Source organism: Vanessa atalanta, chromosome 6 (assembly GCF_905147765.1).
Source record: "Vanessa atalanta chromosome 6, ilVanAtal1.2, whole genome shotgun sequence".
NCBI classification, from domain to species: Eukaryota; Metazoa; Arthropoda; class Insecta; order Lepidoptera; family Nymphalidae; genus Vanessa; species Vanessa atalanta.
The window spans coordinates 1,945,234-1,961,415 of NC_061876.1; the positions used below are offsets into that span (position 1 = coordinate 1,945,234).

Genomic DNA, 16,182 nt, shown 5'->3' on the forward strand with positions numbered 1-16,182 from the left:
AAAAGTTAACTTTGTAGTTGTATGATTTAGTTCACTTGGTGTGTTTTAGTCACTCCAAAAGTACTTTGGGATAATGGAAACGATATCAATACGATCATTGTCCAGCTAATAATGGCTACTATAATAATGTATAGCCTCGGGCCTAATGCTTTTATAAGGAAAAGTAAATATGTACATACAATATAGGCTGATAAGCTATTTGTTTGATTATTAAATATATGCAAACAATCACCAATTGTTAAAAAAGCCCACTGATTATATTTTTTAATGTTTCGCTGGATTTTCTCCGGTCAGGGTATTTTCTTTTCTGATATGATTTTGATTTGATCGGATATGAATCATCAAACATTTTTATAACCCTATCATCATTATATCCCTTGTGCCTGTATTTACACTGACGCACTCAGACTTCAAGCCGGAACAATACCAATTATTGCTGTTTTTTTGGTAGAATATTTTATGCGTGGTACCCATCCCTATCCATTAAAGTCCTACTAAATTTTCATTGTATAACATGCGATAATAATAATTATAATCATAGAATCTTATTAAGATATTGACGTTAAATGCGATTGTGTACAACTGTCATTATTTGTGCCATTCGACAAAAAAAAACACTCACAAAAATAAAACGGCAACACTAAATTTAAAACTTCATTTTATTATCAGCCGGTAGTGCTGGGTCATTTCAGATTTTACGTAAAACGAAACGAACCGGTTTTTTACATTTACAAAACAGTTCTTCGAACTGGTTATAAAAAAAACCGGTTTGTTTTCATAGGTTCGATTTACGATACTTTACTGAAATAATGTATATTCAACACTGGAGTCATATTATATAATTTTGAAAATAGACTTCGACTTTATAATTTATTTGGATTAATTCTACGTCACGCACTTATTTGCATTTAAAAAAACAGAAAGTTAAGAAATATTTTTAAATTATTTGTAATTTCAACTATTACGGCTGAGGATTACCCGGTTACAAGCAGTTAATACTAAATCTGTAATAAAAAAATAATAAGCGTATAAGGAGCCTACGAAAACTTTGTTTTTTGTTTCATAATTTTTTAATTCTTCTACAACCAAATTTGAATTTGTATTTCTGTAGGAATAAGATTCAAATCCAAAGTAGTTCTTTATAACTGGTTTAATATTCATACAATAATAGTCCTTACGGCGATCAAAATAAAGTGCTTAGTCTGTTACGCGTGATCGGAACCGGTTCGCGCAGCGGTACCAAGAAACAGGTTTTTCAATGTAGTCTATTCTTCTACAACCAAATTTGTATTGTATTTTTATAGTAATAAGATTCATTGTAGCATATTCGTTACTTCAAATCCAAAGTAGTTCTTTATAACTGGTTTAATATTCATACAATAATAGTCCTTACGGCGATCAAAATAAAGTGCTTAGTCTGTTACGCGTGATCGGAACCGGTTCGCGCAGCGGTACCAAGAAACAGGTTTTTCGATTTAGTCTTTTCTTCTACAACCAAATTTGTATTGTATTTATATAGACATAAGATTCATTGTAGCATATTCGTTACTTCAAATCCAAAGTAGTTCTTTATAACTGGTTTAATATTCATACAATAATAGTCCTTACGGCGATCAAAATAGAGTGCTTAGTCAGTTACACGTGAAAGGAACCGGTTCGCGAAGCAGTACCAAAACGACGGCCGCCGGTGCCGAGTGTCGTCTCGTTCGTTTTAAATCCAGAAACAGTTCGTTCGTTCTTTTTAAAGTAACTAGTTCTTAAAACCGTTTCTGAAAAAAACTCCCAGCACTATCAGCCGGTCGATTATTTACGCATACAAGTAAGTGAGGAAAGGTAAATATTTAAGAAAATACAATGGGTGATTTAGTGGACGAAGATCTTGAATTTCGTGGCGGCACTCTCCAATTGTCGTCGGAAAATGCTAGCGCAGAACCTCGGGTTACTCAACCAGCAAAATCAAGTACAAATACAACAAATACACAAGTGAATCCTTCGGTGTTATCTGGTGCAGATTCTCTGACCTCATCATCTTCGTCATTTGCAGGTAAATAAACATATTATACAGTGATTATAATTTAATATTATATATAACTTAGAAAATATGTACGGTAATGCTAATAATGAACACGAAATAACAATTCTTCAAGGTAAATTGTTATCAAATTCTGAACTTTATAAGTTTACGCACCACTGCAATGTCATGTATTCGTATACTATATTTAATTAGTATAATAATTTATGTATTGTATTTTTTCTTATATTTTAACATGAAGCTTTTTTTTCTATTTTCCTAATTAAAATAATGTTTTACAAAGTCTTGTATTTGTCATCTTTAAAATACAATATTATGAATCTTTTAAAAATAATATTATGAACTCAATACCCTTCAAACATACCAATAATACATTATTTAGCAATAATTATGTAAGCATCTGAACATTCCAAAATGAAAATTTTTTTAAAGAAAAATTCTTGTAATTATTGCTTAAAGAAAATGTTTTTTGTTCATTATAGCTTATAATTTTAACATGGATATGGGGAAGAATATAAAAATTTTGTATTGTATATTTTATGTAATTTAGCTCTATTATGGCATATGATAAGGCTATGTTATGCCAAAACTGGCAAAAATGTTTCAGAGATTCTAATAAAACTTTGTATCATAAATATTCAGATCTCATGATAAATATTTAATAATATATATAGCTATGATGTATATAAATACACAATAATGATAATTTAATCTATTTAATTAAATGGGAATAAAATAGCAACTTTAGGTAAATTAATTTACAACAAAGTATTTCATTTATCAATATATATTACACAACATTATAAGCATTTTCTAGATGTAATAATCAATCTTAAGATTATTAAATGATTCCCTCGTATCACTCCAATTAGTAAGCTTAACAACAAATTAAACCCCAAGCCCTAGCCACTATAAATAACATAACTGGTTTATATTTCATGACTATGGTACATGTATTGTTTATTAAGAGAATATTTATTTATTATACCATAATATGTTGCCCTCAGCTATTATTATTGTCATTAATAATTTATGACTTTTAATAAGCTGTAGTTAAAAAACCTTATTACACCGAGTTTTAATGGGTGGCCATTTTAATCCCTATTAATAAATAATAATAAATAAATATTGGACAACATCACATACATTACTCTGATCCCAATGTAAGTAGCTAAAGCACTTGTGTTATGGGTACCTATTTGCACATGAGATTCAGTGCACTGGAAAAAAAGCATTTTTAGAACTGAAAACTGCTATTATTTAATTACTATTACAGTTAGGTAAATAGAAATTTCTTAATAAACAAATTATGTCCAAATTATAAAATCTTTGAAAAATTATATTCTTGCATATTAAGTTAACTAGTATGGTAGTTAACTTAATATGTAAGTATACTAAAGTAACATTTATTGTATTAGTATGTGATTGTGTGTTATCCCAGCACGAAGGATATGTAAAGACATAAAGGATTTTTTTTTTGTGTAAGTTTCGATCGGTGCATACTAAACATTAAAATTGTCAATTCAAATTGAAACCTGTAAACATATACAGTAAGGTTGTTCATCCTTCTTTTAAGTTTTTGTTATTCCAAATAGATGCCAGAGCAGATACTCAAACGAATGCTCAGCAAGAGGCTGATCCAGTCCAAACTGTTTACCCTCGGTATGATGTTCCATTCAACAGTGAAAACATTAAAGACTTCTTTACATTCCGCAAAGGTGTAGTTGAGAATGCCATTCAAGAGTGCATCACGGGACTATTATTTCCTGAAGATGGTGAATATTTAGGTTCCTGGTTATTGACAGAGTAAGTAGTTGTTTTATTAACCTTTGATTGTTTTATTGTGCACACTAGATTGTTAAACTGTAACTCAGGTTTTTAAATGTAAAATATTACAACAACATAAAAGGCGATAAAAATGTAGGTACAGGTAATGTAAGGTACTAACATTCCTTATAATTCCAACAATGCAATATAGTACAATTGACAGTGGTAAACAATGTTTTATTTACTTTCTTTATTTGACAAAACACTTGACAACATATAGCCTATTCCAATGGAAGTAGAAAAAAAGATAAACAAACCTTAGATTTACATATTTCTTGAGATTTACTAATAACTCAGCTATATTTTGTTCTCCTAAGAGTTTATGATTAATATATCGTTATTTATAATTCAACACTATTACACTTAACTATAATTTCTAATTTAATTTTACTTCCCAAATTCCGATAACAGTTTCGTCGACGTTCTAAACGCCATTTTTTCGCAAATCCATAGTGAATATCGTTAATCAAGTTCTCGGCCAATGATATCGCGTCAATTTGGTGTCAAATGTTGTTTATTTGGCTTTTTTAGAAGCATTATAGTTACTTTTTGAACTGATTTAGTTATCAATTTTTATGATTAGTACTGATATTATATTATATTTATAAGAAAACATGTATGTATTTATAAATATATTTCTGATTTTTTTTTCAGGATTACACTTTGGGATAATGAAAAAGAAAGAATCGTTCTCTTAACCTCGAGATTAGTTATGACTATAAAATACGATTTCATAGCGATGAAACAGTTGGACTTCAAAAAGACGTATTTAGACGATTTGGACACAATTGTTATCGGTGAACTAGTTTATCCACCGTCTTCATTAGTACCGTAAGTATTATATTGACGCACGTTTCATTATAGATTTTCTTAATCATTTATCTCATGGTCAATGTTTGTTGATGCAAATTATTTATTTTTTCTAAATATTAAAAAAAAAGTTAAATATTCCAGTATATCTCATTGTATGTTCCCTTTGAGTTTATTAAATATATTATCTTATTATAGACGTCTTAACGGTATAGCAACGGGCGTGACGACAGTCGTCAAAGATTGCGTCATAGATCGCCTGTGCAGGCGGCCAAGTTCCACCGACGAAACTAAACTGTTCGATTACAAGTATTTTGAACCTAGGTACTTTCAGTTGCTGTAGATGCCGTTGTCATGATTGTTTATATAAGCATATGCATCACACTCTCATAAATACATAAAATTGTGCATTTCAAAATTCACATATATAAAAATATAAATAAAAAAAATGTATTATCATTATCGAAACGTGCCCATTTCATGTATTAAAGAGCTAGTGTGCTTTTTGTGATATTTGATAGTGCATGATACTTTAGCGAAGTCGTAGTTAAGTTTATGTACAGTTTATCTCATATATTTCAAATGATTATGCATTAACACAAGAATAACCTTAGATTAAGAAGAATTAATGTTAAATCGCCCAGAGGTTAAGACGCGTGCATCTTAACCGATGATTTCGGTTCAAACACAGGCAGGCACCACTGAATTTAATGTACTCAATTTGTGTTTATAATTCATCTCGTACTCGGCGGTGAAAGAAAACATCGTGGGGAAACCTGACTATGTCTAATTTCAACGAAAATTTGTCATATGTGTATTCCACCAATTGGCATTGAGCAGTGAGGGGAATATGTTCCAAACCTTCTCCACAAAGGGTGATGAGGCCTTAGCCCAGCAGTGGGAAATTTACAGGCTACTAATGTAAAAAATGTAAATGTTAAATCTTAGCGGCTTTTAATTACTAAACACTACCAAAACGTTTGAAATTATTTTATCATGTATAAGTTTGGAAATATCTGTTGAGCTAGATTGGCTGTTTATTGGTTGGTCATTGCATTCGACGAATATGTATATAATAATCAATTTCCTTGCTTGTTGCGTTTTTAATGAAGCAAACAATGTCTTATGCCAAAAGCTAACTTCGAGAAACTCTAGTACTGTATTCTAAGCCTTTAGATGATCAGACAGACGTTGTATTGATTCTAGACTCGTCTAGTTGGGCATACCTCAATCGGCTATGCTATAACATCACACATATATCTTCTACAATGTCGATTAGTAGTTTTAACATTAAAATCGATTGTTAAATTTAAATAGTGCTCTTAAGAGCTTACTTGAAGTATATTTTGATTAATTTATATAGCACCGGATCTGTTGGAGACGCAATGACACCGTAACTTGCTTATTTAACTTGCTAGTATATATAAACTCTAATAAGTGTTATTCTTCGCTACTTGAAATCAATAAAAAATGAACTTGGCCCATGTCACCAGTTATTCCTTGCATGTTATCACATCTCTAATTATTGTTAATTTTAATTACTAGCTGTTATTATTCACTTTATTATATAATAACATTGTTCTATATATTAAATTTATAAAATATATATTTTATATCGTCACTGATATATTATGTAGTTTGCTTCTGTGGTCAGTTGTTAAGCATGAATGGGAAGATTTTAATTGGGAAATGCTTTAAGTATTAAAAGATTACTACAATTTACATCTTTAAAGACGTATCACTTTGAATGTTACCCCCACATCAGATATTAATTTTAAGTGCTCAGTGATAAGTTTATGGTGTAACATTTTCAATAAATAAACAATAAATGAATAAATAAAGACTAATTAATGTAATAATATTCCATTTAAAAATAGAAGAGAATAATGTACATAAAATAAATACGTAAATTCTATTTTTTCTGTTTGTTTAAATCTAATATTATAAAAAGTGTTTCCGTTGTCTGTTTTAAATCTTGTTGTAAATTATTGATCGCATTGAAATTTTCATAAAGATAGCCCGGGGTTTGCATGAGTGTACAGGCATGTCAATTATCGAATAATACAAGATCTAACAAAAATATGATGCAGACAGATCTGTAGGGAGTAGCTCAGTAATTTCGGCATAATGCTATTACAGGGAACGAAACCTTCGTGGGGTGCGCTTGATGTGGAACAAAGGTGAACCTGTGCCGATGAAGACTGTTTGGAACCCTTTTAGTCAAGATGTACCGTTCCTGACCTTCGCGTCTCACCCCATCTATTGGCACAAGGGTAATATTACTAACTTTAAATTGCTAGTTTTAATAATCGAAGCCATGTATTTCCAGTCTTCATTGTTGTTTTTGTAATTGTAAGCATTTATTTATACACTAATGGAGGACATACATACATAAGCTATTTTACAGACCCCGAAGAATGATGGCAATAATTCTAGTAGTATTATATATACTAGGGGATCCTAGTCGACTGACTTACATTAATTGTACTGAATCTTAAATTACTTGATGGCTTTTTAAAATAGTGTGTATTTATTTATTTATTTATTTATTTATTTAATTAGGTTTGCTAGCAGTTGTTACATTTTGATGATACAATTTATTAATTTACATACTAATTACTTTCTAAATGTACAACTATATTAAAGCAAACACGACATGTACGATTAATATACATTCTGTTTAAGCGGTTCTAATTTGACAACAAAGTAAAAAAAAAATGATCACATGGTAGGAAAAATTAATAATATTACAATTATAACAATTAAAATAAAGTTAAAACGATTTCTTACAATTTAAAATTTAAAATAAATTGGTTATTTAGATTACAATATCATCAATTTAATAATAGGTTAACAGTATTCAACAATAAATCTAGTCAACAGTTAGTCTAATCATAAAATACAACAATAAAATATTTAATATATCTTAAAATTAAATTATATTATGGCATGCATTGATAACGAAAACAATTAAAATAATTTATCATTCAATTATAATTATACAAATCATCATTTATCATCTAATAAGTTATAGAATTAAAATAGTATTGTTTCATAAATCGAATAAAAAATTTAGTTTATTATAACGTAAAATTTTGTATAAATTAAAAATTTGAAATTTGGACATCAATATAGAATTAGACGTTTTTAATTCGGTCTATAACTAGATGTCGGAACTTTGGGAGGCTTACAATGTTTAAATCTATTGAATCGCTGAAGTCATTGAGCAATTTGGACATTCGAGCAACTGCTGAGTGATTACCAAAAACTGTTTTCCGCCGTGGTGTGGAGAGCGGTTTTACTGGGTTACGAGGGTATCTGGATGGTGCTCTAAAGTTGAATTTGGATAGTAAATGGGGACAGTCAAGTTTGTTTCTAAAGATTTTATATAAGAATATTAGGTCTAATAAAGTTCTTCTGTTTTCTAAGGTCATCATGTTAAAATATTCGATTCTCTTAGCATAAGACGAAATTTGTTTAGCAATACCCTCTGTGTATGCTAAGTGCCATAGGAAACGCCTCTGTATACGTTCTAGCCTCAACTGATGGGTAGCATAATGTGGTCGCCAGACCATACTGCAGTATTCCAAAATGCTACGTACAAGGCTGTTATACAAAATAATTTTGGTCTTTACGTGTTTGAAAATTCTACCATTCCTTAAAACAAAGCCAAGTATTTTTGTACTTTTATTAACGACATGATCAATGTGCAGGGTATATGTTAATTTCTGATCCAAAAAAATCCCAAGATCCTTTATATGGGTTACTTCCGTTAATCTTTCGTGTTGAAGGTAATATTGTGTCGGTAAAATGTTGTGTTTGCGTGTAAATTTTATGTGCGAACATTTTTTTATATTAAGTGACATGCCATTAGTCTTAACCCATTCGACTATTCGATTAAAGTCCATTTGTAAGAGGACTGAGTCGTCAAGCGAATGAATAATTTTTGAGAACTTTAGGTCATCAGCATATAGGGACGGTATGGAGTATTTAAAACACGTTACGATGTCATTAATAAAGATATTAAATAGTATTGGCCCTAAATGGGAGCCTTGGGGTACGCCTGTTGCTATCATGTATTTGTTTGATGTGTAACCATTAACTGCAACGCAAAAACTTCGGTCGCTTAGGTATGAAGAAAACCATTGCAGCGATATTCCAGAAAAACCATAAAGCTCTAGTTTCTGTAGCAGAATACAGTGAGGTACTTTGTCAAATGCCTTCTGGAAATCTGTGTAAATAGCATCGACCTGTTGTTGAGAATCAATAGCTTCACTTAGATATTCAGTGAAGTTCACTAAATTCGTACTACAAGACCTGCCCGTAACAAATCCATGCTGATACTCTGATATGAAATGTTTCATATACACTTTTATATAAGGACATACTAAGGATTCAAAAATCTTGGCGAACGTGGATAACATGGATATTGGTCTATAATTTTGCACTAAGGAATCTTTGCCATCTTTATGAATAGGCACAATCCTAGCTTGTTTCCATGCAGTAGGAAATATTCCAGTTCGCAAAGAAGTGTTAACAATTATGTACAGCGGAAGGGCCAAGCTGGAAGCACAATTCCTAATCAGGATAGGCGGTATGTTGTCAGGGCCAGAGCCTTTTGAGATGTCTAAGCTAGCTAGTTTATTAAAAATAGTTTCAAGGGTGATTTCTGGAAATATGAAGTTGTCGCTGATACCTGTCATTGGAAGAAGATGTTTTGAGATATATTCTTGAGTTAGACGTGTGACATTATTCGTCGGCTTGTAAAGTGTGCTAAAATAACTAGAAAATAAGTTGCAAATTTCTTCTCCAACATTGGTTGTGATCGTGCCGTCACTCATTGATGAAGGGTAAGAACTTCTATTGTTTCTCTTACTTTTAAGGAAGGACCAAAACATTTTAGGGTTTTTGTGGATCTGAATCTCAATGTTATTATTATGGTTATTGTATGCGTCTTGAGATAATTTTCTACAGCGTTTACTGATTAACTTGAGTGATAAATCATCCATTGGGTTCTTATATTTTTTTACGCGTTCTAATAATTTGTGTTTTTCTTTAAGTCTCTTTTTTAAACTTTGGCTAATCCAGTTGGGATAGCTATCTTTTTTAACATTTTTTAGTGGGACAAATTTTGAAATTAAGTTTCGTAATAAAGTATCGTATAGAAGGCATACCATTTCATTGACGTCAGAACAGGCCTCCAGTACCTTATACCAATCTAATTCATCTAATGATTTAATGATAGAATCAAAATCAGCTTTAAAGAAGCAATATTTTTTAGTCGTGTTACTTTTTAGTGTATCATATTCAATACTAGGGATGCGAATTTCTAAGGGAGGATGCAGCGAATCAATATTGCAAACAAAATTATTAGACAGTTCCACGTTGCATTTAGGAAAGTTAGAGAGTACAAGGTCTAAGATTTTATTTTTATTATTATTGATGGTATTAAATTGCTGTAAACCATTTTCAGATACAAAATCTAATAATAACTGCGCAGCAGGAGGATTGGGCTTAAATAATGAATTTTGAAACATATTCCAGTCAATACAACTCAAATTAAAGTCACCCACAATACAAGTGTACATGTCATGTTGCTCGGCTACGCGATTACAATTATTAAAAAAGTGTTCAAGAATCGGTTTTTTAACGGGTGGTGGAAGGTACACAGCGCATAAGACTAATGATTTGACGCCTTTGAAGTTTGGAATTTTTAAAGTGATCCAAATATCCTCAATATCGCTTTCCCATTCGTATTTTCTACAGGATATTAGATTTTTATTAATACCGATAAGAACTCCTCAACCATCCGTTTTATTGCTGAGTTTGCAAGAGCTTCTGTCTCTTCTGTAAACATTATATCTGTTATCAAACAACTCACTGTTTAATATTGAGCAGTTTAACCACGTTTCAGTCAACACAATTATGTCGTGATTATTAACAGAAATATTACGGTATACTTCATGGGTCTTAGTTTTTAAGCCACGAACATTCTGGTAAAATATATTCAAAGCTGAGAATTTTAACAATAAAAATACCAAAAATCATGACAACACTTTCAGAAAATTACCGACATTACTTTAATGTGTCCAAAAACTCCATATCCTTAACTATTTTGAAATCTGAACTGTCATTTTTCCGAACAAAGATACGCCCGTTCCTTATCCATACGTATCTATAGCCCTTTTCCTTTGCCTTGATTCTTGTGGCCGCATGTAGAGCTTTGTTTGCAGGCGATAAATGTTCCATAACATAAATAGCTTTCTTGATTCCCCCGATACCTAAATGCGATGTGTTCAATTTATCATTTGGATGCGTTTTGTTAAATTTGATAACAGATGCTAGGAAGCACCCCATCTCGTAAAAGCTATCAATCGAGCACGTGAGCTCCAAAACCACTGGATGGAAGAGCAAATTTATCAGCAAAAGTATTCGCAAGGAAATGATGGTTCACCTCTTTAAACATTGGAAAAGCTACGGTTTTAGGTTACGGTGAAGACAATCAGCTATGATTAGGCATACTTATAGGAGGTGCGGGTAGCTTTGACTCACCAGTCTCTTTCAGCGTATTAGGTTAGCAGAAACATCTTCCTAATTCTTCCGCTTCGCATTTCGTCTTCGTTGACCTGGTAAAAAACTCCATCAGTGATAGTAATACCACCAAACAGTATACAAAAGATATTACGTTTTTATTCCAAAAACAATTTCACGTGATTCTAGTATGATTGAATAAATGTATTTTTATTCAAAGATGGCGGCATAGAAGAAAGATCTACTTTTGATATGGAACTATTTGCTCAAAAATTGCAAAGGGCTGTCGAGAATATGACATCCCCGTGTTGCATACACCACTCTCCGATCGTCATACAAAGCTATGTCGGTCTCACGTCTCTACTTCACAACAAAACGAGCATGGGATTCTTCAAGGTCAGGGGAAAATTTAGTTTCTAATTATATTCAATAATTTATTATCTGTATTCCATAAAGTTTCACATTTTACATAGAAATAAGGTTATTAAAAAAAGTTAAGATTATAATGGCTCGTGTAAACCCAAAATTAAGTAATTAATACTTTAATTTAAACAGCGTTAAAATATATTGGGCAGGTTCTCGTATAATTTATTTCAGATTTAAAATAAGCTTTTTTGTTTGTGGCAACATTTTATTATTATTAATTATTAATTATTGGGTCAACAAACCAATGTCGAAATTATTCATAGTATATATATATATATAAAGTTTGGTGCAGACGTGATGGAACTTAGAAATTTAGATGTGTTTACTTAGAAAATCAAGTTTTGAATTAATATATGCTCCAGCCGGCTCTCAATAAAGGAATTAATTTTATATAAAATTGCCTTTAAAGGTATGTTCTGAACGACAAAGATTATATTTCGTAAAATATTTTAATGGACTGTAATCGTCCATTTTATTAATAACAATTCATTTCTATACTATATTTACCTGATCTATTTCGCCAAGGCGTTTGTTCTGAACGACTAGGTATAATAATATTTAAGTGAGCTATCATGTGCGCTCGCTATTCCAGTGCTAAGTGGATAGTGTTTATGTTTACATTCCGGTGAATCGGAAAGCACGTAAATATGTCCTGCTCCATAGGTACCTCTGGCCGTTTCGAAGTCGTCGACCATTTCATGAGTTGCCTTGACTCCATTAATAACAGCTGGTTTCAGTCGGTCAGGAAGACATTATCAATAAATATTATGAATATTTTCTGCTATCGATCACCTTGCTCAAATACCTAACAGAAAATAATGCTATCAAAATTTGCTTCGTTTCGTTTCTAGAACTCTCCTTAAAAAGGAACGTAATTTTAAACATTCATAACACAAATAGAAGATATATATTTTATATATATTCAACGGCAAATTTATTATATTACATATAATTTTACATAATAAAGATATAACATTTAAGTACAATATATATACAATTCCCTATTACCATTGGAATAAATTAAAATATTTTTTGTGTGTAGTATGATAGTATGTAATGTTTTACGATATTCATGTTTTGTGTATTTAAATTGTTGTTTAAATTGTGGAGTATTTAATGTTACGAGAACATTGTTGTAATTGAATAAATACTATTTATTTCATCATTTATATAATCCTAATCCATGTCACAATCACTGACATGACATATTTTATTGTTTAAAATGCATTTACATATAATGGAAGTAACTAAAATTTTAGTTATATAATAAATATTTACTAGCTGATAGTGTAATTCATTGTTAATGTATTTTCGGTGATATTGATTCGGCGCCACACATTCGCGTATATCCCGATTATTCGCGTATTGTTCGTGATATTGGCGAATAAAACGCGTTTACACTTAGAAATCATCAATGAAATCTACTTGGGCTCGATAAAGTGCTTTAAAATTTAATTTTAAGTTTTTTTTTATTACTATATTTATGTGTCTGTGTGTGAATTGAATTCCAATTAACAAATCGATTCCAAATCGACAAAATTATAAATAATTTCGTATAAGATATTGATTTATGTATGTTATTTAGAAATGTTCCTACACACATCACTGTATACTAATATATAAACAAGGTAGTATAACGGTTTTCATGAAAATTAATACATTATCTCCTAAGTGCCTACAGTGACACTTACAAATAGTATAAAAAGTTTCCGATTGACGTCAGGATATTGATACGTAGGAGTTTAAAGAAAGCCTACCATAGATAACAATGATCTTTAATTTAACTCATGTGTGGCGTCGATCTTACTTGGAAGTAAAATATTGTTTAGACTTTTATAATAGTAAATAGGTCGTAAGTATTAAATTATATACATAATGTTAATACATATTTCTTGTTAAAATTAATTATGAAAGGGTTCTTTCATTGATTGTGATATTTATTATTTATTTATTACATGATCTTACGAATGTATATAAGAGAATGTATATTGAACTATATGTTGTAGTAAATTTTGAATTAAAATGTTTTAATTTTGGGTACAATATATTTTATTTATAGATAAACAAAATATAGCAAAAAATAAACAATAAAAAGTATTTTCTTAATTTATAATATAATTACATCCGACGTACCTCGGAAAGTTTATGTAAAATATGCTGATTATATATTTCTGTTAATATTTTACACTTATATATATATATATCTATGAATATGTATTGTTTTATATTCTGGCAATAGACGATAGAATAAGTTACTTAAATACCAACAATATCAAATGAAATCATCCTATTTAAATTTAATACATTATTTTAAAGAAATATTAGACATTAGTTGTAATTCATTTAAAACATTTTGTAGTATATAGACTATATATTGTTAAAATATATGTTTTATTATAATTTGTATATTATCTATTATAAATATGAAAATGAAATCACAGTATGTTATTATAACTAGTGTAAATTTTAAATAAAATGTAGCTTTTGCATGAGATTATATTTAGTATTATTAAAAAGTTGTTGTTCGGAGTAGATATAATTGGTCACTTGGATGGAGGGCTTTGCGTAAGAGCATCATATATTCTACGGCGACAGGCATAAGGGGCTTAAGATCTTAGTTCCCATGGTTGATAACCTTATCGATCTGAGGAATGGTAAAAAAAATATATGGCGCCAATATCTGTGGTGTCAGTGGTGACCTCACTTACCAGGATGGGAGACCGCCTGTCAATGCTAAAAAAAAATGTTTACAGAAATCGTTCTATTCTAGCTATTTTTTATGTATGGATGTTTTATTTATAGATTTCAAAATTTTGGCCTAATTGATTATAAAATAATGAGAGGCCTAAATATCACGTGACACTAGGATTATGATAATTATAATAATCGTGACAATTTAAATATTTGCTTTGCATGCTGTCTTCGAAATTAGTATAATAATTCTAAACGTTATAAATAAATACATTTTCATAAATAAACATGTTTCATTTTATCCATTATATGACTTATTATAAATATTCCTAAAATTTTTTGCCTGGTTTCTGGTCTCTAGCTAGAGGCAGCAACAAATCATTAAGACCTATTTATCTCTATGTTTTAGGGCTTGGTCGATAGGTATTAGATATAAAAATGTAGCCTATGTCAAGTTGGAGTTCATGCTTGCTAGAAACCAAATTTCAACAACAGACAGACAAACACTTTAGGCAGATGCTTTTGCATTTAATATAGTGTAAATAATAAAAGTTAATAATAAAAGTAGTAATTAATAAATAAATAAATATTGGACAACATCACATACATTACTCTGATCCCAATGTAAGCAGCTAAAGCACTTGTGTTATGGAAAATCAAAAGTAACGACGGTACCACAAACACCCAGACCCAAGAAAACATAGAAAACGAATGAACTTTTTCTACATCGACTAGGCTGGGAATCGAACCAGGTACCACGGAGTGGCGTACCCATGAAAACCGGTGTAGACACTAATCCACCAAGGAGGTTGTCAAATTAAAAATCAAAAGTAATTGTCTATGAGATTGTTTTAAGAAATATATATTTGGCAGTTCGACAGAGGGCTAATGTTCGAGTAGGGTCTATGCTGGATGTCCATAAAATAAAAAACAGAATATTAAGACAAAATTGAACAGAATTGTAATATTTTACTTCATAGTTGGTTTAATGACAAGATACTACTCCACAGACCCTAAGGTCCTTACATCGGATTACAATAGTCAGGGAATAAAGTGTTCTGATCCACACTTGTGGACTAATAATCTTCTATCTAGTTAGCTTGAGTTAAGTTAACATCTCAGAAAGACATAATCATTCGTGTGATAATAATAAAAACGAAAAATTTTAATCCGTATAATCAAAATCGTTAAAATTCCAATTAACAGGTAAAGTCAAATCATTCCAAAATGTTTCTTCCAAGTTATTTAATGTTAAATCGTTTTCATCTTTGCATACTTCTCTTACATATTTAATGGTTTCGATCCACGATACCTCAATTATTTCATTGTCCAAAACTTTATCTGGTAAGTTTTCATTTTCCATATTGGAACATTTTGATTGTATCTTTTTAGTTGGTCCAATTGTATTTTTACGGTTTTTCTTAGAATTTGTCTGTTTTTTCTGAGGCTTCTTTTCTTTGTTTGATAACGTCTTGACTTCTTTCTTAGTACGAACTGTCTTTGTTTTTACTTTTCTATTTTGTTTATTCGTAGTTACTTCTATGTTGACTGGTTTATTATTAACTTCTAACATAACCGTATCATTAATTTCATGTAGAGAATCCACACAAATATTACTTGGTGCTGTTACTTCGGTGCCTACACTGTTATCAAATTTATCACTTAGAATATTTTGAATAACCTCTTTATTATTGCCAATTATAGCATTTTGTAAAACATTACGATTTAAAAGAGTATTTTCATTTTCTAAATCATTATGGTTCATATTACACCCAGCAACTGACATAAATGTAACGTCAGTGTGATTTGCTATAGGAATTGAATTGTTTTCCCTAAACTGATCATTATTGGCATCAGCTGAGAGT

The 16,182-nt window shown here is 30.5% G+C and overlaps 1 protein-coding gene across 4 annotated transcripts; it reads left to right on the plus strand.

Annotated features, from left to right (window-relative positions):
* The first annotated feature begins 1,794 nt into the window (after window positions 1–1,794).
* On the plus strand, window positions 1,795–13,908 carry LOC125064811 (tumor protein p63-regulated gene 1-like protein). Of its 4 annotated transcripts, none has more exons than XM_047672046.1 (6): window positions 1,795–2,044; window positions 3,628–3,838; window positions 4,514–4,690; window positions 4,868–4,993; window positions 6,809–6,942; window positions 11,421–13,908. In XM_047672046.1, the coding sequence occupies exons 1-6, from the start codon at window positions 1,855–1,857 to the stop codon at window positions 11,618–11,620; spliced, it is 1,038 nt and encodes a 345-aa protein (XP_047528002.1). In that variant the 5' UTR covers window positions 1,795–1,854; the 3' UTR covers window positions 11,621–13,908. The 4 variants fall into 4 exon arrangements, with proteins under 4 accessions (XP_047528002.1, XP_047528003.1, XP_047528004.1 ...); XM_047672047.1 differs by having other exon boundaries at window positions 4,868–4,978; XM_047672048.1 differs by having other exon boundaries at window positions 4,868–4,966.
* The last annotated feature ends 2,274 nt before the right edge of the window (window positions 13,909–16,182 follow it).

Excerpts from the sequence above, each read along its gene's own strand:
- LOC125064811 (XM_047672046.1), top strand. The coding sequence starts at position 1,855 with ATGGGTGATTTAGTGGACGAAGATCTTGAATTTCGTGGCGGCACTCTC. Across the intron at positions 3,839-4,513 it reads GGTTCCTGGTTATTGACAGA|GATTACACTTTGGGATAATG; the intron begins GTAAGTAGTTGT and ends TTTTTTTTTCAG. Across the intron at positions 4,994-6,808 it reads TACAAGTATTTTGAACCTAG|GGAACGAAACCTTCGTGGGG; the intron begins GTACTTTCAGTT and ends ATGCTATTACAG.